The following is a 26088-nucleotide window of genomic DNA, read 5'->3' as shown; positions in this document are numbered from 1 at the left end:
GTGACCATACAGGTCTGTTTGTGTATTCAAATATCATTGTATATAATTCTGTAATGACAATTAGTTAACTATTTCAATTTTTCCAAAAGAAACTTATAACTTCCCCAGTAGCAGTGGAGGCTTTGGAAAATAATTAATGATCAAGCAAAAAGACAAAGGGAATTCAATATAATTATTATGTTTCATAAACTGACAGCTGAAAAATATTTCTCAAGATAACCATAGAAAGACTTTATAATCAAGCCCTTATAGAAACTTATATCTAAACAAAAAAACTTGAATAACATATTTATGTCAAGAATCAATGGAGACCTATACAATATCAGTATCGGTAATTTTTTTTACATTGTCTCAAGCTGGTAATGGAGTTTTAAACAATGATACAGCTGTAATAAAAACCATAATATAAACAACATGCTAGAATGTAACTATGATAGGAGTGATTAAATATTTCATGCATAATCTTCAACAATTCAATCAAAACTTGACTAGACCAAGGGAAACAATTCAAACTGTTTTTGAACTTTGATCATGAAAAAAGTTTTCATATAAAACATGACTACCAGAAGCAAGACTTAGTATTGGATTATTCAAAGACCAAAACTGAGAAAACCTTAAAAAATCAGCAGATAAACACCTTGCCCACCCCAATCTTCTATCTTGTAATAAAATTACTAATCTTCTATCTTGTAATAAAATTACCAATCTTCTATCTTGTAATGAAATTACCAATCTTCTATCTTGTAATAAAATTACAATTTTCGCACAACCCTGACTAAACACTTACAACAATTTTCTCTTCTTTTTTTTCCGAAAGAGGAAATCAGCCAAAAGTAAGATGTGGAGGCCACTTTTTTAATGCTAGGATTATAATTGCTCACTTTTAAACCTAAAATTTTAATTATTTCTTATTACAATGAATTTTCTACACCAACTGTATTTTACTTTCACTAACCAGTTTTGCAATAAAGTAAGTTTCTTTGTTATGTTTAAAGCTGGACTACTAGAACTCTTGAATAACAAAAACTGTGACCTCCCAAGTGCAAATACGACAAGTGTCCCAATTTTTGTTTTTTTTTTTTTTTTGTTTTTTTTTTCAAGATTTGTGAATATACTGATATAAACAAGTGAATTCAAATTAGAATGTTCCTCTGGTGACAGTCATATTTGAATACTAAGTGACAAACTGGAAGCTCTAGTCTCTTCAATTATCTCCTTCGTGGGGGATTTTTTAATTACTGTCTCTAACAAAACACACTGTCTATGATCGGAACTGGAAATAGACGTATTTAATCAATATGGAGGGGAGACTGACCAGACACTGTACATAATGAATCTATGTGAGACACTAAGATGACTGGCACTTCCATCTACAATTACCTACCCTATGTATTATCTTCACTGTAAATTTGACAAGCTTATTTGACAATCTCGGTAAATGATGTAGATAAATGTGAAAAAGCCCTCTTATCTTGATGTGAAATGACTACAATATGCATTCTGATTGGATGATCAATCAAGTTATATTATGTAGGTTTTTTTTTCTGTTATCATCCTTCAGCAGTGTCATCAAACAGGGAGCTTATCACCCGCTGACTTGCTGCAGACTCAATCAAATCCTACAAACAACTTTTATTAAAACTAATGTTTGAGCCAGGATAAACCTCATACCCATTCAATCTAAAGACTTTGAATGTAAGGGGTGGGAGTAATCTGAAACTCATAATACTGAAGTGTTAAACATCAATTAATAGGCTAACTAAATAGGTATCAAAATGTCTTACAAGTTGAAAACATACTGCACTGACAGGTCAGTTATTGCTTCAAATGTGCCAGTTTTTGTCTCAATGGGTCTGTTATTGCATCAAAATGCCTTAAAAGTTGAAAACACACACAACTGACAGTCAGTTATCACCTCATAACGTCTTACGTGTGACAGTGACAAATACCACCTAAAAATTCCTTATAAGTTGCAAACTTACTAAGGTGACAGGTTAGTTATCACCTTATAATGTTTTACAAGTTGCAAACTTACTGAGTTGACGGGTCAGTTATTGCCTCAGAGAGATCATCACAATCCTCGACTCGTTCCCGTATTGCGTCCTCGTACAAGTTGAAACTGCTCAATGTGTGTACTATACTATATAGACAGAAAGAAAGAAACATATACAAGCAAGAAAAATCAAAGCACCGTCTTCCAGCTATATGGCTATATTTGTATGTTTTACAAAAAAAATATTCACACCTCTATCAAATATACCTTTTACATATGAAAAGCATATTTAGTGTTAGTAGACAAAATTCACACACTTTTATGTGTTCTTTTTTTAGATGAAATGATGAAATCTACATTATTTCTGAATATTAAAGGAAGTGAAAATCTTGTATAATTCAGTAATGAAACAACTGAAAGAAGGTGCCTTAATCAGAAAAATTGGAGCTAGGCATTTAAAATGCATAAAGAAAAAGTTGACAAAGAAAAAGGATAAATAAAGAAGGAAAGTAATAGAAAAGTAACAGAAGACTGAGAAAGTAACAGAAAGTAAAAGACAAATAGATCAAGCAAAATACAGATAGAGAAAGTAATGATAATGTAACTGAAGACTTAAGTGAGTAACAAAAAGATAAAGAAAATAATAACTGAAAGGTGGAGAAAGCAATAGATAGGTAACAGAAAGATACATGGAGTAATGGAAAGATGAAGAATGTAAAAGAAAGGTAACAGAAAGCTACATGATAACAGTAACAAAAAGAAAGGGAAACTTGATAGAAAAGTGACTTAAAATAGAGGGAGTAACAGAAAGACAGAGAAGTAATAGAAAGGTAAACAAGGAGCTGCATTCTATAAACGCTTGATGCCCCCGGTGGCATCATTGTCGATACAAAGCAACCTAAGTCCAAAACGAGGTCAAGTTCAAGGTCAAGGTCAAACTGAGGTCAGGTGATGTCTGAAGATGAGGAATGGTCACAGGTTACATCTGCATTAGTATCAAGTCATTCTAGTAAGGGATATTGATGCTAGACAAAACGGTCCCATTGTGTTAACCTCGTACGGACGAACGAACAAACAGACAGGACAATCACTATATGCCTCCCGCATCATTAGATGCCGGGGGCATAAAAAAGAGAGGGAGTAACAGAAAGGTGGAGGAAGTAGTAGAAAGGTAACAGAAAGACAGGGAATTAATAGAAAGGTAAGAGAGGGAGTAACAGAAAGGTGGAAGAAGTATTAGAAAGGTAACAGAAAGACAGGGAAGTAATAGAAAGGTAAGAGAGGGAGTAACAGAAAGGTGGAGGAAGAGGTAGAAAGGTAACAGGAAGATATGGGGAGTAATAGAAAGGTAAAAGAAGAGAGGGAGTAACAGAAAGGCAGAGGAAGTAGTAGAAAGGTAACAGGAAGATATTGGGAGTAATAGAAAGGTAAAAGAAGAGAGGGAGTAACAGAAAGGTGGAGGAAGTAGTAGAAAGGTAACAGAAAGATAGGGAAGTAATAGAAAGGTAAAAGAAGAGAGGGAGTAACAGAAAGGTGAAGGAAGTAGTAGAAAGGTAACAGAAAGATAGGGGGAGTCATAGAAAGGTAAAAGAAGAGAGGGAGTAACAGAAAGGTGGAGGAAGTAGTAGAAAGGTAACAGGAAGATATGGGGAGTAATAGAAAGGTAAAAGAAGAGAGGGAGTAACAGAAAGGTGGAGGAAGTATTAGAGAGGTAACAGAAAGACAGGGAAGTAATAGAAAGGTAAGAGAGGGAGTAACAGAAAGGTGGAGGATGTAGTAGAAAGGTAACAGAAAGATAGGAGAGTAATAGAAAGGTAAAAGAAGAGAGGGAGTAACAGAAAGGTGGAGGAAGTAGTAGAAAGGTAACAGAAAGAAATGGGGAGTAATAGAAAGTTAAAAGAAGAGAGGGAGTAACAGAAAGGTGGAGGAAGTAGTAGAAAGGTAACAGAAAGACAGGGAAGTAATAGAAAGGTAAAAGAAGAGAGGGAGTAACAGAAAGGTGAAGGAAGTAGTAGAAAGGTAACAGAAAGATAGGGGGAATAATAGAAAGGTAAAAGAAAAGAGAGAGTAACAGAAAGGTGAAGGAAGTAGTAGAAAGGTAACAGAAAGGTAAGACAGGGAGTAACAGAAAGGTGGAGGAAGTAGTAGAAAGGTAACAGAAAGATAGGGGAGTAATAGAAAGGTAAAAGAAAGATAGGGGGAGTAATAGAAAGGTAAAAGAAGAGAGGGAGTAACAGAAAGGTGTAGAAAGGTAACAGAAAGATAGGGGGAGTAATAGAAAGGTAAAAGAAGAGAGGGAGTAACAGAAAGGTGAAGGAAGTAGTAGAAAGGTAACAGAAAGATTGGGAAGTAATAGAAAGACAAAAAGAAAGTAAATGAAAAGTAACAAAATGTACAGGAAGTAACACAAATTAAGAGAAAGTATCAGAAAAGGGAGAGGAAGTAACAAAGACAGAAAAAGTGATAGAAAAGTAAGTAACAGAAGATACAGGGTGTAACAGAAATAAAAAGGTAAGAGCAAAAGATAGATATTGTAACAGAGGATATTGAAAGCAACAGACAGACAGACAAACAAAGGAAGAGAACAAAGATAACATTGTATGGCAAATGCTCCCTGAAAATGTTCGATAGCATAACATACAAAGTTAAAAAGGGACAACCTCAACAAAATCCTGACATAAAAGTCCTGACAAAATGTTCATGTCTACTTCATGTTGTTGATGATGGATACCACGTTCTATTTTAATAGGATGGAAACTGCAGGAGTGGAATAAACGAAGTACCAATGTTCTTGTCATATGGTTAAGTCCAACAATGGGAATACCTCAAGAACGTGAAAATCCTGATAATATACATGTGTATGTCCACTCCATGCTGATGATGTACACACTATTTCATTTGAATTGGATGGACACTTTAGGAGGAGCCGAGTACACAATGTACTGAGATATAGTCCAAAAATGGGATTACTCAAAATTAACTCTTTCACATGGAAGTCCTGATAATATGTACATGTCCACTTCATGACGATCCTGTATACCAAGTTTTCTCTGAATCAGATAAATTGTCTGAGAAGTTAAGTACAAAAGGAAGTGTGATGGACTGGTGGACTGTATGACAGAGGGATGGACAATTCAAACACTATATGCCTTCTGGGTCTGTTACACCGGGGGCATAAAAAACCTAGAGCAAGTATGAGAAAGACAGACCGAGATATTAAGAGAAAGACAAAAATACACAAAAGCTTGATCACATTAAGCTACAAAAAGCAATACTGAGGAAATCATTAACTTGTCACACCCACTCAAAAACACACCAGACACTTTCTATTTGGACTGTCTTCAGAGACAGACAATTAAATAGGATATGCAATGGAAGAATTAACCCAAAACACGCAGTAAATCATTAGATTGCCTGCACTCATCCTTTCTAGAGTCTTCATATATCCACCTGGCCTACACAAGCAGGACAGGCATGTCCAGCGCTTTACTGTGAAGTGACCACAGACGTTTGTTATGTACATCATGCCATGCACAGCTAAAACAAAGCTATATTATCTATTTACTTTATCGGACACATTCTTCTAGTTGAAAATGAGTAAATATTTTAGTAGCATATCTTGTATATATAGAACTGAATGTATTGTCTGAAATCTAGGTAAAAACCTGACGCCCTTGCAAAATCTAGCTAAGCACACAGCAAATCCATTTCAAGTATCAACACTTAAAATCAGTACAGAAACTAATATTTAGTTTATTTAAAAATGAACTTGATACAAATCTAATTTCGCAACTCATCTTTAAGCTAAATTTTGTTTGCATCCATTTAATCAATTTCATTTGATTTGTAAGTAAAATGCATATAAATCATAATTCATTTCAATGTGAGCAACTTACATGATATCTTTGAAAGTCACTAAAGCGATTTCAAAAGTTTTATTAATACTTCAAATGGACTGATGAAATTATTGCAGACTCAACTTTATTATGTTATCTCAACTTAGTAAACAATTCAAATCCATTTAAGCTCACTGATTTCTTTGTAATACCAATTTCCACTTCATCTACTGCATAATGTAAACAATGGGCTCCCTTTCATGTACTTTCTTTATCAAATAAATGGACTCCAGAAACATAATATAGATACCATGATTTACAAGGATATTAAAGTGTTTTCCTGCATATCTAATCATTTCAAACTGTTTATCATATCTGCTCATATCAAATTTAATGAACTGAGATGCACACCTAATGTTTCCTCACATTTCATGTTGGAATGATACAATTTACCAGTACAAAAGAAAAAAGATGTAAACTAGCATCAGAATTCATTTCTCTCTTTACAAAACATTGTTAAACTATTCTGAGGAAGACTGTTGATTAAATATTTGCTTTGGCTCTATCTACATTCTCAACATAAAATGTCGACGCCTTGTTTCTTTCTGCAGTGCACCAGTTGCCACCTGGCAAACTATAGCTCTAAGAACAACTGAACTGTATAAACAAACCATGTTAAATATTTGGGATAAACACTCAAGAACTTTTACAGTTGTCACTAAAATAATGCTACCTGTCTGTTTCAAGTTAGAAGTATTTTTGAAAGAGGAAGTAACAATGTTACAAAGTCCCATTACTATCATTTCAGCAGTGTTGAACACTGACATCATTATTTTCCCTCACTACAATAAGAAATGCAACAGTACGCCTGCACTAGATTGTAAGGTGGTCAAGCATGTTATTTCGATCACAAAGTTACATGTAAATACAACGTGACATACATGTACTACTATTCAGTCTACATCATAATGTTTCACAATGCATGATTCATCAATATAAATCCATACTTTGGGTACTAATCTAGGGCTCTCCCTTGAAAAACTGGGGCTGTAGACGGAGGTAACATGAGAGGGGTACATACACCAAGATGCTGACAACATGAACAGCCATGCACACAACACACATCAAACCAAGGAACAAAAGTAGGTTAGAAAGGCACCTTCTTAGAGTTGTTATCATTCACAAAAAAAAAATTGTTTTGTTAATCAAACAGAAGAATATAAGAGCCTAAGTGGTGGAACAATCACTATAGAAATGTCCAAAATAAAATAACTATTCAACATAGTGACAATATTAATTGCCAAAAATACAATATCAGAATATACAAGTTATTTAATTGCTATACTTTCTTAAGTGAATAAATTATTCATGCATAATGAAAATGACATAAATATCCAACATAGCACCCTGTGGTTTACTTTCAACTGTGCTTTAGTGATGAAAATGATAGAAAAAAAAACAACTGTTAAACCTTTCATAGGAAACTTATTTCATTTGTTATACACTGAAAGAAAAAAAATGTAAACAACTGGTACAGCTAAACTGCAAACATGAAAAATTTTAGCAGGAGGGAAGGAAAGTGAGAATGTCTGGTTGCAAGACAATTGTTTCTGGTTATAACATTTTAACAGGTGCAGTGCATACAAAAGGTTTAACAGTAAAGAAAAGTTAATAAACAGCCAAACTAGCACTGAATGCTTGCTGGAACTTACCGCTTTGGATCATGAACTTCTATTGAAAACTTTCTATCCCTGTAGTAGAGGTTTTCTAAGGTTTTCCAAACAAACACCTAGATAAAATACATAATCATGTATACATCTAATACGTTTTTCTAATAGTATATATTTGTGATCTCAATATTATATTGTAAGAAAAACTGCCAGGGACATAATGGTATTGTGAAGTTTCAAGCAGTTAGGCTCTATTACTTTGTACAACTGTCACTGTGAAATATAGTCGGGCGGAACTCCTACAACGTGCTTCATTACCTGACTAACTAAATTATTCCAAACAAAACGATGAACATAAAAATTTTCAGCCTGTCAATTATGTCAATACACCTTTATAAAACTATTTAAAATCATGACTAGAATTTATATATTCTCTTTTTGTAAGACTATATGTTTACAGTACATACAAAGTTCAGGAACATCAATGGAAGAAATGACAACATGTTCTCAATTATTCTCTTTGAAACAACTGTCTGCTCTTGCTTTTGTCAATTTATCTAAATGAAACCCTCAGACATTAGAATTTTGACATTTCTGTAATAAAATATTAACGTTTTTAGCACAAAAATATTTTAATGAATTGCAAACACAGTGCCATGTAGAAGATCACAAACGGACTATTTTTTGTTTGTGTCTAACTTTGAATAAACATGTTTCCTATTCTAACAGTACATACATGTATAAACATTTGTCTGGGTCTAGGTCTAATTTTAAGGAAGGTATCAACCTGACAGTGCAAATCTGTATACAGCTACAAATGTTTCACATAAACAGCGTTCGACACTAACTTTTTTGCCAGGTATCCCGAAGGAATACCTGCTGGGAAATTTAGGAATCCCTGCTGAAAATTAGGAGTCCCTGATAACAAAATGTGGTAAGAACATGAAAAAACTAAAATCTAACAAACACAACTGTTTACAGTACTACATGTATTTTATGTCCCCTTTATTTCCATTTTACATCAATGACAACAATAGCTTGTATGACTTTTGCTGTAAAAGAATAATGTCATTTCTGTCCAAGTCCTCTTCCCCCTCATCTTCACTACCATCGCACTCCTCTGCCATTTGTTGTAGTTCGTCTAAATGTATGCCGCCTAGTTCATTCCCCCTTATAACCCCCTTATTTGTAATCATGTTTTTAATATAAAAAAAAATTCCGAAAAGTCTCCCTTAAATAAAAAAAATTTTTAAAAAAAATGTTCCGACCTACCTACCCTAATTTTTTCAGCATGTTACCAGATACAAAGATTTTTTAGGCCTTATTAATGCAACTCCCACAGACTTTATCTAAAACTAGTACATTGGTCATAACAGATTTTCTTAAACATTTCATATTTTAGTTGTTTTATTTTGCACATTGCCTAAAAGTGGGTGGGGTTTAGTGTTTGCATGCTTTTATTATCAGCAAATTCTTCTAAATAAGAGCTGCTTTGGCAACAGTGATCATATTTTTCGTAAATGCAGACGTTTTATTGGCTTTTTATTTTAGTTTGTACTTGAAAAATCTTGTAAGAAATAATAAAAATGTTCGAAAATGTCGGTCTAGAAAACGAGTGACAAATACGAAAAACAAAAGTAACAGTTAAAGTTCTTGAAAAGATAACTGTTTTAACTTTATTTTCTCATCATACCACGTATAATTTCTGCTTATTTAATTTGTTTTGCCCAAACAAAGCCTCGGCAATTATGATAATAAATTTGTTATAGACCGTAACGGCCGACCGGCTCATGTAATCGTATCGAGCACACAAAAAAATGGTACAAACACGATAATCTAAGGCTGCATTGTTTATCAATTAACTTGTAAACATTGATCAATAAACACCTTTGATAATGACAAGGCAAATTGTACTAAATACAAACCGCGAGATAAGCAAGTGTCATTTGGCGCGTGGCGTGACTGACATCTGTCGGTAGCTAATTAACATACGACGCTCCGCCTACTGCCATATTTCCGCTTGTGCCGGCGAACAATATTGAAATTCACTGGGATTTTGATTGACAGGGGGCAGAACTATCGAACTTGGAACGCATCTAAGTAAATTTCCGCGAGTCAAGCCGACGCACGTTCCGTAATTTATGCGGATAAAATACGAGTTTTTCGCGGGTCAAAACCCGGGAGCTCGGGTCAACTGAACGCCCTGGAAGCCTTAGCAAAAGACCGATGTTTGAGCGAACAAGACTGGGGAATTTCATTGTTTAGAATCATATTTTATCTGAAAATCAAGAGTCCCGACGGAACACCGAAATTGTGAACTTTAGGATCCCTTGCGGATTTTTGGTGTCCTCGGGATCCCGGGACACCGTTAGTGTCGAACGCTGATAAAGGAGATGATAAAATATATGATACTCTCTATGGTTGAGAAGAAAGGTTTCATACACTGTAGAAAAGCACACAGCCTCCGTCAAAGGCATTCTTTAAAGTTATGGATAGGTACCTGAATAGAACCATCAACCTTTCACAAACCAACTAAATTATCTCTTTTCAAGATGGCACTGAAGGCTGAAATATTCAGATTATGAGTTCTCTGAGTTAAGAATTCAAACCCCACAAGACAGCGTGCTCCACTATCCGGCGATTCAACAGTAAAATGAATTTATGTCTCAATTAAAAAAAAAAGAGTAAGTATGAAAGGGGCACAATTTGGTCAAATATACAAATCAAGAGTTATGGGGATTGTTACCACACATGCAGATGATGATTATAAATAAATATTTTTAATTTCAAGTCATTACCTTTTAAAGTACCAAAGGTATGTCTATAAACGAAGCTTTCGAAAAAATTTAACATGAAAATAATTCCAAGTATAACAACTTGGTGACTCTGACCTTGGGTAAAATGGGCCCAGCCCTTGCACATACTTTGTTTGTATGCTGGACAGTGTTTATGTGAAGTTACAGTAATATATAAGCAAAAGTAACCAAAAAATGACAGAAAAACAAAGGTTGCCTAAAAACTTTAACCTTAAAAATAACCTACGTATAACACCTTGGTGACCTTGACCTTAAGTATAATGGGTCCAGCCCTTGCACATACTTTGTTTGTATGCTGGGCAATGTTTATGTGAAGTTACAGTAAGATAAACAATAGTAACAAAGATATGACAGAAAAAAAAGGGTTGCCAAAAAACTTTTACCAAGAAAGCTCACGCCGTAACTGATGCCAACGCCGTGGTGAGTAGAATAGCACCCCTATTTTCCAAACAGTGGAGCTAAAAACTGACCATGACATGAGGCAGATCTTATGACGCTGTTTCAGATTACTAAGCACAAACACTAGCTCATGAGGTCCTTTGACACAATTAAGATATTATATTTTGAATGAGTCCGATTACCCTTGCGAAAAACTGAGGGATTTGCACTTACCCGTCGAGGCACATTTTTATCCTGTTTGTCATATACACCAATACCCTTGTTACTGATCCCTAACCACCATGGAATGTCTTTTTTATCCTGAAATATTAACAAATAATAGTATATATAGCACCTATTCTGTCACAGCTCTCATCAATATAGTTTACAAGACTACTTAATTTTTCAGATTTTCACCTATTATCAAGACTGAGCTGACCCTGAACATTCCCTGAGGTGTATGGAAACTGTGTTTAGTGCAACTGTAATTTCCTGCCACATTATAAAGACCAGTCTGGTCAGGATCCATTCTGTTCGCTTTCAAAGCCTACTGCAATTAGAGAAACAGTTAGCGAACAGCATGGATCCTGACCAGACTGCGCGGATGCGCAGGCTGGTCTGGATCCATGCTGGTCGCAAAGCCACTATATTGGTTTTCCCATGGCACGGCTCATTTAGACTGGTATGAAGCAACAATAAACAAAGGATTTTATGTCTTCTGAGAAACCGCATTCCATTATAAAAGAATCCTCTAAAACTGAATTCCTATTTTCAGTTTAGACAGCTATTCTGTGCAGTTTTATACAGATCTCTGTACATATTTTGAGTAATGCCCATACAGAATGATAAAAGGTTTAGTCAAAATCCATGCAACGATGAAATATTTGCCATTAGCATTTAGTTCGGAAGGTAGAGCACATGAGACTGAGTCTTTAATTCTTAGTTGATGTAAACTTTCGCCTTGACAAATGGACTCAGGACAATACTTTTATGTCACTTGTTATACCAGTTGGAAAGCTGTTAGTTACTACCCCAGAACATGCTACTACCAATACAGATTCCAGGAAAGGAATTCATTAATACTCATATGAGACTAATTTTCACAGATAAGAAAATGTTCTTTTTATTCTATCTTTGAAATCTGAAATCCACAAAATCTCTCTATAAAATGGTAGTTTTTTCCATAACCATGAAATTCTTTATATCCATGAAATCAAACGGTGTCACTTAAGTCGTATGTTACCAGATAACACTAATAGAATATTGTTTCAAGGGGCTTTAAACTGGTAAAAAGCAAACCTTTTTTTTTAGTTACATACAGAGGTCAGTTATCCAAACTAGTATTCCTGGAGTCCTTATCAGTGCTAACCTGTTCTGCACAAGTAGAAGACAACTTCCTTTTATAAATAGCTGAGTAAGTAGTATGTAGTAAGTAAATTCTTTATTTATAGAGGGTCACCCATTTAGCTGCTGCTAATCTTCCATGAGGCCCTCTGATGACTGATGACTTTAAGCTTCTTTTTTCAGTCAATCATCACAGAGAACATACAGCTTGCTCAGAATACAAACCAAGAACTTCCCGATGCTGGTGTCCTGTGCTTAAACTCAATGTGCTAACTAGGCACGCTTACAAAACAAAATGCTTGTTTTCATCATTAAGTGATGTGAATAAACAAGGCAGTCCTAATGTAAGCTAATACTAATTATGATACAGGTAAATTAATGAACTAAGAAGCTGTATTAACTTTATAGCAATATGAAACACTTACCTTCACTTCAAAGTAATGGATGCCGTATGTAGGTAAGCTTTCAATTATTGTCATGTAACTGTGAACACAAATATAATATTATATATAGATATAATATCTATTTTATATCTACCAAACTGATTCTTATTTATGTTCCCAAAGTCGTTGCAAAATTTCATAGTTACACTTCAAAGTACAGGTCTCGGTAAATGTTTACATTTCTGTGAATAGAATAATAGAAGCAGAACTGATTCCGTACATTTTTGCTGTTTCTGAAGCAATGAAGATTTGCACTGCCAATAGTTTTGTGATATATACCTTCAAAACCATTAGTTTTAATTCGGGTAAGATTTTCTGATGTAAAACCATCTGATGGCGCTAACTGGAGAGGGAGCGCTAACAAGAATCAATATGGTATTTCTTCACAAAACATCTCAGCAACATAATTATCAACATCGATGTTGTAATCAAACATCACTTTGATGGAACTATCCCACAATTTGATATTTCATATATTAATTGCTTATAAAATATTTTCTTCAAAGAATGAACTGACCTATTCAGCATGAAACTGGCATAATATCAGTTCTGTTTACTTTTTTAAAACTGCAATTTGGCACGCTATGCAACATCCGTTTCCTCTAACCAGTCCAGTGTTTAACCTTTAAGTACTTACAAATATTTAATTTCTTAAATTATAAGAAGGAAAAATGGAACGCAGGACCAAACACCAAGAAAACTAGAAAATGCTTTTGTAAAAAAGCGCATGACTCCCCCAATGCAAAGTCCTATAGGCAAGAAGTCAATTGGGGTCAGGAGCGAAAGTCAAAGAGACACTGATGGTTGGCTGCAATAGGGATCATCTACTTGGCATGTCCAGTCATCCCGCTAAATTTCAACACTCTTGGCCTAGTGGTTCTCAAGTCACTGTTCAGGCTCCTGTGACCTTGACCTTTGATCAAGTGACCTCAAAATAAATAGGGGTCATCTACTCTGCATGTCCAATCATCCTATTAAGTTTCAACATTGTAGGTCAAGTGGTTCTCAAGTTATTTCCAAAAAATGATTTTACATGAACAGGCCACTGTGACCTTGACCTTTAATAGACTGACCCCAAAATCAATAGGGGTCATCTACTCTGCATGTTCAATCATCCTATGAAGTTTCAACATTCTGGGTCAAGTGGTTCTCAAGTTATTGATCGGAACTGGTTATCAATGTTCAGGCCTCTGTGACCCTGACCTTTAACGGAGTGACCCCAAAAACAATAGGGGTCATTTACTCTGCATGAACAATCATCCTATGAAGTTTCAACATTCTGGGTCGAGAGGTTCTCAAGTTATTGATTGGAAATGGTTTTCCATGTTCAGGCCCCTGTGGCCTTGACCTTTAACAGAGTGACCCTAAAATCGTTAGGGGTCATCAACTCTGCATGACCAATCATCCTATGAAGTTTCATCATTCTGGGTCAAGTGGTTCTCAAGTTACTGACCGGAAATGGTTTTCAATGTTCAGGCCCCTGTGACCTTGACCTTTCACAGAGTGACCCCAAAATCGTTAGGGGTCATCTACTCTGCATGACCAATCATCCTATTAAGTTTCAACATTCTGGGTCAAGTGGTTCTCAAGTTACTGACCGGAAACGGTTTTCAATGTTCAGGCCCCTGTGACCTTGACCTTTAATGGAGTGACCCCAAAATTGATAGGGGTCATCTACTTTGCATGTACAATCATCCTATGAAGTTTCAACATTCTGGGTCATGTGGTTCTCTAGTTATTGATTGGAAATGGTTTTCCATGTTCAGGCCCCTGTGACCTTGACCTTTGATGGAGTGCCCCAAAATCAATAGGGGTCATCTACTCTTCATGATCAATCATCCTATGAAGTTTCAACATTCTGGGTCAAGTGGTTCTCTAGTTATCGATCGGAAATGGTTTTCAATGTTCAGGCCCCTGTGACCTTGACCTTTGACGGAGTGACCCCAAAAACAATAGGGGTCGTCTACTCCAGCAGCCCTACAACCCTATGAAGTTTGAAGGTTCTAGGTCACATGGTTCTCCAGTTATTGCTCGGAAATGAAGTGTGACGTACGGACAGACGGACGGACGGACGGACAGGGCAAAAACAGTATGTCTCCTGGGGGAGACATAACAAGAGCTGTCACTATTGGTGACAAATGCCCCTGAAGCATGACCAGGAATGCTAGCCTACAGTTGTCTGTGCAAAATATGCCAGAATAGTTTAGGTATTAATCATTTTGTGACCTTGACCTGAGAGACCGGGGTCATAAGTGCAACACATCTTCTCAATATGGTCAACATTTGTGTCAAATTATTTTCAAATCCCTTGATAAATGGCAGAGTTATGGACCAGACAAGAAACAGACAATGTTAACCTTTGACTTCTAAGTGTGACCTTGACCTTGGAGCTAGGGGTCTGGGTCTTGAGCATGACATGTTATCTCATTATAGGGAACATTTATGCCAAGTGATTTTAAAATCCCTTCTTCAATGACAGAGTTATGGACTGGACAAGAAACAGACCATGTTAACTTTTGACTTCTGTGACCTTGACATTGGAGCTAGGGGTCTAAGTCTTGTGCATGACATTTTGTCTCATTATGGGGAACATTTATCCCAAGTTATTTCAAAATCCCTTCACGGATGGCAGAGTTATGGACCGGACACGAAAAAGACCCTGTTCATCTTCGACCTCTGTGACCTTGACCTTTGAGCTAGGGGTCTGGGTCTTGAGCATGGTGAACATTTATGCCAAGTTATTTCAAAATCCCTTAATGGATGGCAGTTACAGCCCGGAAGAGAATTTACATGGACGCACGCACTCACGCAAGGACAGTGCCATTTTAATATACCCCACCTTTGGTTGTGCGAGGGGGGGGGGGGGGGGGGGTGAGAACTTAATGTACTGAAAGTGCAGTAATAAATTATGCAAGTATGGCATTCATTTTTATCCGAGGATAATTTTCATAATATTCTACTTGAATAAAATAAAATTTGAAGTACCATAAAAATTCACCTCAGTCCTGAAAAGACATTTCAGCAAAATTATCATCATATGACTTTGATAAGTAAAATTTATCTTAAAAATAATATATTGTGCTTGACCATATCTTAACTCCATACTTGATTTATCTTTGTAAAAATCTAGTAAATGTAACTGTTCTAAAGTAATATATGACAAAATACTGCACTTACTTTACAATTGCCGATCCTTTGGTAGTGGCTGCTATTTTCTTGTAATAATCTATAACCCTTTCTTCACTGAAAATATAGAAGTATTACACACTTTTGATATCCAAGTCATACAGTTTTTTTCAGGCTACATCCATGTTTGTATATTTTTTTCATAGCAATGTCAAAATAAAACTTCAATACACACTTAAGAAATGTCAGTATAAGAACATCAAACTCATCACATCTAGTAACCTTTCCCAGAACCTATGTCCTTAAAAACCACTTATTTGTCAATACTCTTAATATTTATTCTACCATATTTTATTACATATTCTGCACACATTCATATATCCGAAACACGTATAGTGTCTACAAACATGTATCAACTGACTAATTCCACTTTTCCCCTTACTCCACTATCGACATGTGAAAAAATCTGCTAAAGTCATTAAACAGAAGTGCAATGCATTGTTTCTATGCACTACAAATTATATACTGGCAGTGCAAAAAATAACACTGTAGTTAACATACTTGATTAATGGTTATTTCTTATGTTACCAAACTGCACAAAATATTTTCTGCCGACAAAAAAAAAATCGTAACTGTACAAGACTTAAATAACTGCAGCAAATGACAGACGATGATCTAGAATAGATCAAGTATTTCCAATACACAGGCACAACAATCTTGTAATCTTACAGATTATCTTCAATACTAAGACTATCAAGATATTCTTATCTTATATCACATAGACTGTAATAAGCCAAAGCACCTGGGCCACTCAGCTGATTCATAATTGATAAAAATAATCATTACATGTATATAATAATTATTACAAACAAACACCAGAACTTGTCAAATACAAGGAAAGAGGAAAAAGTTCATTTTATTATTATGGCATAACTGTTTTTTTAGTTTCCTAGTTCTGGAATGACTATTTCAATATGGACTGGAAGGAGCGTTTTTATTTATTAGTTGTAGGGTAAGCATTATATCAAATAAATGAGGTCATAAGGTCAAGAGTAATCATAGGACTCTGCTGTCATAAAAAAGACTGCAATGCATTCCATAAAAGGTTTACAGAAACCATAATGGTCTAAACAAAATTATATGAATACAGATGCATGATGAAGTTATTACAGAGAAATGACTGAAAAACACTTAGCACTGTGTCTGATCTTTCACCAATTATGATCCCGGTAAAACATTGGGTCATGAAAATCATGACAAAACTAGTATCTTGCCTCTAAAAATCATGACTTTCACAAAGTCTGTGCAGACTGTAAGTGATTTTACATCCTGATCAATGATGTAACCATCTTGTGAAAACAAAAGTACCAGAGAACATTTGGAATCTCTTCATGATCATCATAAACAGTCATGGAAAACAAAATCCTCGCAGCAAACATGCTTGGAAAACCACTTCATCTTGTCTGTCTTATACAATGAATGATATTTATTAGCTGACTCAATGAATGCCTGTTTTTCTTGAAAGATTCGAGTACTTCAGATGAAAAGCCACTCTGAAATCTTGATTCCAACTTCACTTTGTATTCTGCAATTCACCAATATTTGTGGAGACAAATCTCTAAGTTGGACTAGACTGCTTCTTATGCTGTCACGTAGTTCGTAGTTGCTCGTTTTTGTTTTGTTTATGCCCACTGGCCTAATTATGGTCATACAGCATCTTTCCGGCTAAACCAGTGGACAGAGATCCTTACAAGCCCCCTACATTCACAGCAGCATGGGATAAGAAATTTTAGGTCTGAAACCTGCATGGACATCCTTTTATTGCTGAATATGAATTTGCTAAGGTGTACTTTTGGGGGTAGTGGCGAGAAATTGCAAATTTATGTGAACTGAAAGAGCTATATATTTGTTTTTATGTTCTTTCTATTCGATATTAAACAGATGTAGTGTTGATATTATGTTTGCTGGAAATAAAAACGTTATTCAAACAAGAGCTGTCTCCATAGGATGACACATGCCCCCGATGGCACTTTGAATGAATAGTTATGGCCGATGTTAAGAGTTTAGGACCTTTGACCTACGGACCTGGGTCTTGTGCGCGACACATCGTCTTACTGTGGTACACATTCATGCCCAATAATTTTAAAATCCATGCATGAATGACAAAGAGATGGACCGGACACGCCCATCAATGCACTATCATGAAATATGACCTTTAACGTCTAAGTGTGACCTTGATCTTTGAGCTACGGACCTGGGTCTTGTGCGCGACACGTCGTCTTACTGTGCTACACATTCATGCCAAGTTATTTGAAAATCCATCCATGGATGACAAAGATATGGACCAGACACGAATGCACTATCATGAAAAACGATCTTTAACGTCTAAGTGTGACCTTGACCTTTGAGCTACAGACCTGGGTCTTGCGCGCGACATGTCGTCTTACTGTGGTACACATTCATGCCAAGTTATTTGAAAATCCATCCATGGATGACAAAGATATGGACCGGACACGAATGCACTATCATGAAAAATGACCTTTAACGTCTAAGTGTGACCTTGACCTTTGAGCTACGGACCTGGGTCTTGCGCGTGACACGTCGTCTTACTGTGGTACACATTCATGCCAAGTTATTTGAAAATCCATCCATTGATGACAAAGATATGGACCGGACACGAAAATTGCGGACAGACTGACAGACGGTTCAAAAACTATATGCCTCACTTTGGGGGCATAAAAATGCAATAAATTAAAAAATATATATAAATTTTTCCCACTTCGTTTTGGGACTTGCAATGACCTCCCGTCAACATGTTTCCCCCTAAATATTCAATGACAAGTTTTTCTGAATGTATGGGTGATTATGCATTAAATGTATATTAATGTAACTAATATACTATATATATATATATATATATATATATATATAATTCAGGTAAATAAAATATTCACTGGAAAGAAAACTTCATTTAATAAAACAATGTGTTAGATGAACATTTCCGTCCTATGAATCAGGTTACAAACCTTACCTGAGCTTCAATCCAATGTTGTAAATATAAAAAAAGCTTTAAACACTGCATAACATGTAATTGAGATGGTTAGAACTATGTTCAATTTTTGCTCAAACTTAGAAAGAATTACCAACACCAAATCTAGTTGTTGTTATCATCTGTACAGAACATTACTGGTACACGGTATCTGGCACAGCCAGTCCTTTACCCTGCTTAATTTCTAAAATAGACTGGTCCATCATTCAATTTGGGCAATACCATTTATTATTCGAAGGAGTGTTAACTAAAAATTTACTAACTGAATAGCTATAAACTATGATCAGCCTGCCAGATGTGCAGGCTGATCTTGGTCTACACTGGTCGCAAAGGCAAAACCAATCGCCCTCTAGCAGGCTGATCTTGGTCTGCACTGGTCGCAAAGGCAGAACCAATCGCCCTCCAGCAGGCTGATCTTGGTCTGCACTGGTCGCAAAGGCAGAACCAATCGCCCTCCAGCAGGCTGATCTTGGTCTGCACTGGTCGCAAAGGCTAAACCAATCGCCCTCCAGCAGGCTGATCTTGGTCTGCACTGGTCGCAAAGGCTAAACCAATCGCCCTCCAGCAGGCTGATCTTGGTCTGCACTGGTCGCAAAGGCTAAACCAATCGCCCTCCAGCAGGCTGATCTTGGTCTGCACTGGTCGCAAAGGCAAAACCAATCACCCGCCAGCAGGCTGATCTTGGTCTGCACAGGTCGCAAAGGCAAAACCAATCGCCGCCAGCAGGCTAAAGGTTAAAACAAAACTGTCAAGACTAAATTTGACTTTTGCTGGCACAGCCACCTGCACATTCCAGTTAAATTAATCTTATTCCACCAAGGCACTGGTTCAACCAGCTTTTACAATGTCATGTAGAATCAATGAGACTGCCATCGGAACAACATTTTTTGTGCAATTTCTCCATGAAACCTTACTGAACACATTCATTTTTTCAGTTAGCAGATTTTGCCTTTTCTCAAATTGACAAACTGGCAGTCAACTGACAAGATAAAAGGAAAATTATTTTTTTGTTCTTGCAAGAAAAGAATTTCTTCCTACTTCTACTGCCTTGCTGTGTGGAGCTATTCCATATAACATTCTATGCACAATTGTTTAAACCTGTTTCGCATGCACAAACTTATCACTTACACTGTGCAGACATTCACAAATTACTCAATTAAAATCATTTAATTGAATGGAAAAAGCATGCAACACAATTCCAGAATGAGAAGCAGATGGTTCCAGATTTAGTAACAGAAAAAGCAGAACTTCCTGTAAAAATAATACTGAATATTGTCTGTTTGCCATTCCAACAGTATTTAATTATAACAAGAGCACCGCCTTGCGGGTGCTGAAGCTCATCTGATTTTTTTTGTGTAATAGAAATATTGTCCTACCCATGATTTTCTAAGTCTAAAAAGGGCCATCATTCTTGCAAAAAGCAGGATAGAGTTATGTTTCTTGATGTACAGTGTCCACTTATGATGGTGAAAAACTGTTGCAAGTTTTAAAGCAATAGCTTTGATAGTTTATGAGAAAAGTTGACTTAAACATAATACTCAACCAAGAAAATGATTTTCTAAGTCCAAAAGGGGCAATAATTATTGCAAAAATCAGGATGGAGTTACGCTGCTTGCTGTACAGGGTCAGCTTATGATGGTGAACAAGTGTTGCAAGTTTCAAAGCAATAGCTTCGATAGTTTAAGAGAAAAAGTTGATCTAAACATAAAACTTAACCAAGAAATCTGATATTTTCTAAGTCCAAAAGGGGCCATAAATCTTGCAAAAAGCAGGATGGAGTTATGTTTCTTGCTGTACAGGGTCAACTTATGATGGTGAACAAGTGTTGCGAGTTTCAAAGCAATAGCTTTGATAGTTTAGGATAAAAGCTGACCTAAACATAAAACTTAACCAAGAAAACTGATTTTCTAAGTCCAAAAGGGGCAAAAAATCTTGCAAAAAGCAAGATGGAGCTATGTTTCTTGCTGTACAGGGTCAGCTTATGATGGTGAACAAGTATTCCAAGTTTCAAAGCAATAGCTTTGATAGTTTGGGAGAAAAGTTGACCTAAACATAAAACTTAACCAAGAAATCTGATATTTTCTAAGTACAAAAGGGGCCATAAATCTTGCAAAAAGCAAGATGGAGTTATGTTTCTTGCTATACAGGGTCAGCTTATGATGGTGAACAAGTATTCCAAGTTTCAAAGCAATAGCTTTGATAGTTTAGGAGAAAAGCTGACCTAAACATAAAACTTAACCAGGCAACGCCGACGCAGACGCCGACGCCGACAACCGCTCAAGTGATGACAATAACTCATCATTTTTTTTCAAAAAATCAGATGAGCTAAAAATACAAACTAGTTTCGCCTATCAGCTCATCAGTGTACATAAAATGTAATGTGATGTTACTATGGTAATGATGCGACGTCATTATAAAGGGATGTAATTCTGATGTTATTTGTCTCAAATGGGCATAATAAACATTGTTATTTAGTTATTTAGAATTCAACTGTTACATGGTTCATACAGAATATCAGAGACAAAATTCAAGTACTTTTCAAGGACTTTTTACAATTTTTCAAGCACTACTTTTTTTCAAAACCACGACCTAATCTGAACAACTTTTGTTGTGTTCGTCATGTAATGCAAAAATAAAACAACCATCACTTTTCACACCTTTGAAAATGACGTAATTGGATTGTTAGATTGGTGTGATTCACTAGTTTGCTGATGTTTAACACTTTTCTTGTGACTTTTTAGCGCACTCCCACTGATGATACGTCAAAATTTTGTCACACGACGTACAAATACACTTTGTTCTGTCAGCTTTACAGGGCTTCAGCCACTGTTTATATTCGTCCTTTGTCTCCCACCTACTTGAGTAAACACGTTTATTTTTCTTACTCATTTTAATTCACTGGAAACACTCGCAAATAGCAAACAAGAGCACCGCCTTGCGGGTGCTGACGCTCATCTGATTTTTTTTGTGTAATAGAAATATTATCCTACCCATGATTTTCTAAGTCTAAAAAGGGCCATCATTCTTGCAAAAAGCAGGATAGAGTTATGTTTCTTGATGTACAGTGTCCACTTATGATGGTGAAAAACTGTTGCAAGTTTTAAAGCAATAGCTTTGATAGTTTATGAGAAAAGTTGACTTAAACATAATACTCAACCAAGAAAATGATTTTCTAAGTCCAAAAGGGGCAATAATTATTGCAAAAAGCAGGATGGAGTTATGTTGCTTGCTGTACAGGGTCAGCTTATGATGGTGAACAAGTGTTGCAAGTTTCAAAGCAATAGCTTGGATAGTTTAAGAGAAAAAGTTGACCTAAACATAAAACTTAACCAAGAAATCTGATATTTTCTAAGTCCAAAAGGGGCCATAAATCTTGCAAAAAGCAGGACGGAGTTATGTTTCTTGCTATACAGGGTCAACTTATGATGGTGAACAAGTGTTGCAAGTTTTAAAGCAATAGCTTTGATAGTTTAGGATAAAAGCTGACCTAAACATAAAACTTAACCAAGAAAACTGATTTTCTAAGTCCAAAAGGGGCAATAAATCTTGCAAAAAGCAAGATGGAGTTATGTTTCTTGATGTACAGGGTCTGCTTATGATGGTGAACAAGTATTCCAAGTTTCAAAGCAATAGCTTTGATAGTTTAGGAGAAAAGTTGACCTAAACATAAAACTTAACCAAGAAATGTGATATTTTCTAAGTACAAAAGGGGCCATAAATCTTGCAAAAAGCAAGATGGAGTTATGTTTCTTGCTATACAGGGTCAGCTTATGATGGTGAACAAGTATTCCAAGTTTCAAAGCAATAGCTTTGATAGTTTAGGAGAAAAGCTGACCTAAACATAAAACTTAACCAGGCAACGCCGACGCCGACGCCGACGCCGACGCCGACAACCGCTCAAGTGATGACAATAACTCATCATTTTTTTTCAAAAAATCAGATGAGCTAAAAACTGTGAGTTATTACTGAATTATTCACTGTGTTTTTTTTAAAACAGAAACGTAAATATACAAACAGTGATATAACAGAAATAGCACTCTGTGTAAATATCGATAAAATGTGGCCGTAGACCACTATCGTAGCATACGGGGAAATCAATGATTGACCCGATCCCGCAATTTCAAGAATTTATTTTTATTTTCTCCCATTTATTTTAAGCCTTATAAATTCTTTTTGCAAAGCAAAGTTACGGACAGGATGTTTTCAAAGAGTGAAAGGTCAAATTCAAGCAGTTTTTTTTCAAAATTCAAGTACTTTTCCAGGTTTTGTAGGGTTTTTGTCATTTTCAAGGACTACCATCGAATTCAAGGACTTTTCAAGGCCTGTGCGAACCATGTGTTACTGTAGTGTACTGTGCAGAGTCTTTTCATTGTCAAGTATATATATATATATATATATACACAAGATACTAACCAGTCCTAACCAGTGGTTAACTTTCCCACTTGCTTGAAACAGAGGTAACAAAGAATGACTTAAGGTTTCGAAGTCACTCCGAGGGAAACATAAACAAATTTTTATCTGGAGAAAACTGCAACATGCTCTCCTAATGGCTCTACACAATCACTTCCACACTTCTCAAGTGTAATAAAATTAAAATCCATTTCACACTGAGAAAATGAGTGCATTTCATTGAAAAACTACATTAACTTCTTAGCTTTTTTTTCTCTTATAATGGCTAAGAACAAAAAAAAAGACATATTCCATGCAACAGTTGGATATGTGCTGTATACCAATCTATAGAGACATTAACATGACAGTGGGAGTAGAGATAAGGTCAGCTGTGCTGCTTCCAGTCAAAGGACCATAAAACCTGTACTACTATGATATCTATCTCTGTAAGGGTAACAGTACAGATAACCATGCTGATGCTGGGGTTCTCCTCTTCATAGTGAAGCCTTTTTTTCCTGTGGGGGTATATTTTTGAGAGGCTAAATTAGAAAAAGATTATCATACAGATCATGAAGATATTGCAGATGTAGGAATATTAGCAGGTGAATCTGCTATTATAGAAACACTACCATCTGTTTATCAACCATGTGCCTATTTCCCCCTAATGAAAAGCAATTAAAGGTCAGAAAAATGTATAGCACTGGTTTATGCACTAGGCAGGGTTTACACAATTTATGGAAAAAAGTCACCCTTTACATTTCTAAAACACACAAAAAAGTCAGTGACACTGCTGGGAAGGCTTTCTTGCATTTCAATAATTAGATTTATTTCCTGAAATACTGCAACTTAGAGGAAGTCAATTATATCCCTATTTCTGCTAAATTCACTCGAATGACAAACAAGTCTGGTAAAGTGTGACTGAATTCCTGCTGATAACTGCAGACAAAATCAATGTGCATTTCTACATTTCTCAACTGAAACCTTCCAGTATAATACTTTTAGATTATTTTTTTCTTCAGGAAATAAAGTTATATCCTCAGAGACAGATATTGCAAGAATGGCATTACATAGAAATCTTGTCTTCTGAATTTAATACAATGCCGCAAAATTAGGAAAAACTTTTCTAAAAACCTAACATATACCAATGACGATGATGATAAGGCTGTATTGCCTTCTGCTTTCCTGCAAGCTGCCTCCAACATAATTTAGTGAAGAGTAACTGACCCAGCATAACGTAATGTTGGGTTTCTTAAAGGATTATCATGTGTGCCCAGTTGTGTCAAAACTTGTAGCGAGTATAAAAGTCAATGATATGACACAAAATATATATCCTCTGTGCTTTTTGCTAAATTCCATCTGCAGGTTTGAACATCTCTACAAACAGACAAGAGCTGTCACTAATGGTGACAAATGCCCCCCGCAGCACATTGACCTGTGACCTGGTGACCTTGACCTTTGACCTGGTGACCCCAAAGTCAGTAGGGGTGGTGTACTCAATAAGTACTATCAGCATGTGAAGTTTGAAGGTCCTGGGTGAAGTTGTTTGCGAGTAAAGTGCCTTCATGCCAAAAGTTAACCTTGGCCCCTGTGACCATGACCTTTGACCTGGTGACCCCAAAGTCAGTAGGGGTGGTGTACTCATTAAGTACTATCAGCATGTGATGTTTGAAGGTCCTGGGTGCAGAGGTTCGCGAGTAAAGTGCCTTCATGCAAAAAGTTAACGTTGGCCCCTGTGACCTTGACCTTTGACCTGGTGACCCCAAAGTCAGTAGGGGTGGTGTACTCATTAAGTACTATCAGCATGTGAAGTTTGAAGGTCCTGGGTGCAGTGGTTCGTGAATAAAGTGCCTTCATGCAAAAAGTTAACGTTGGCCCCTGTGACCTTGACCTTTGACCTGGTGACCCCAAAGTCAGTAGGGGTGGTGTACTTAATAAGTACTATCAGCATGTGAAGTTTGAAGGTCCTGGATGCAGTGGTTCGCGAGTAAAGTGCCTTCATGCAAAAAGTTAACGTTGTGACGAACGAACGAATGAACAGACAGTTGAAAACTAATATGCCTCCCTTTGGGGGCATAAAAATGCTGCCAGCTGGGCTATAAGATCCAAAACAAAACATCCATGATACAGTGTGTAGACATCTGAGATTGAGCACAAGATTTACTAGCCAGTCTCAATAAGCATTTTCTATGTACAGTGCATTCGCGATGCTACGAATCGCAATTTAACGAAATACCGGTATACTACGAAAAGGTGTTGTGGACCCGGCTGTTTTCCTTCTTATTTCTATGTTACAAAGTCGCGGTTTTACGAAAATGCGCTTTTTCGAAAAATGCGCTCCTATGAATGTATTGTTATGCCCTTAAAGCCTGTTTTCAACTTGTTTTAGTTGCGATTTTACGAATGTATCGTCTAAGTTTTCACACCCTCCTTAACGGCGTAAAAAACCTTTAGAGTTCAAAGTGTCACTATCATTTAGCTAGGCGTATACAGTGATTAAAGTGTGAAAACTTAGTAATTAAATTCGAAACACATATGCTGTACACTATGACACAAGTTTTTTTCTCCTATAACTATCCGATCGGATGGCATACAAGTCACACTTGCTTCGATATCTATACGTCTCAAACAATCACCGCATAAAATAGAACAATATTTAAGTCCTAATCGTCTGTATATTATCGTTTTATTATACCAAACAGTTCAGTAAAGGGTAGCTGAGGGTATCGGAATATGCAATTGCGATTTTTTTCTCGTGCAACAATGTACTCTGTATATATTTTATGTACAGTGAATAAAAAGTGAAAAAAAAGAAACAACCCGTTCTACATTCTACATACCATCTGAGCTAAGATTCGAATAAGATTTGTTGTAAACCCAGATGTACATATAAAACTGGTATACATGAGAACCGATACGAAAATCACATGTTAAAATATCACGGGTTACGACGCGTAGATATTAATGTGTTGTATAGAGAAATTCCCTATGCTGCGCTCGAACGAAAATGCGATATTACGAAAAAAACGGCCGGTCCCTTGGCTTTT

General features: G+C 36.2%; 1 protein-coding gene across 11 annotated transcripts in view; it reads right to left on the bottom strand.

The window, feature by feature from the left end:
* Positions 1-26088, bottom strand: part of LOC123529976 (FERM domain-containing protein 4A-like) — a 184167-nt gene that overhangs the window by 47310 nt on the left and 110769 nt on the right. For 9 of the 11 annotated variants that reach the window (XM_045310634.2, XM_045310635.2, XM_045310624.2 and 6 more), the window contains 5 exons: positions 15658-15723; positions 12463-12520; positions 10928-11014; positions 7542-7618; positions 2036-2140 (listed from right to left, as the gene is read on the bottom strand). In XM_045310634.2, coding sequence (XP_045166569.2) covers positions 2036-2140; positions 7542-7618; positions 10928-11014; positions 12463-12520; positions 15658-15723 — 393 coding nt within the window. The remainder of the gene's footprint in view (positions 1-2035; positions 2141-7541; positions 7619-10927; positions 11015-12462; positions 12521-15657; positions 15724-26088) is intronic. The other 2 variants (XM_045310628.2, XM_045310629.2) reach the window with 1 other exon arrangement.

Source organism: Mercenaria mercenaria, chromosome 13, assembly GCF_021730395.1.
Source record: "Mercenaria mercenaria strain notata chromosome 13, MADL_Memer_1, whole genome shotgun sequence".
NCBI lineage: Eukaryota > Metazoa > Mollusca > Bivalvia > Venerida > Veneridae > Mercenaria > Mercenaria mercenaria.
This window is presented reverse-complemented; position numbering and strand designations above follow the sequence as displayed.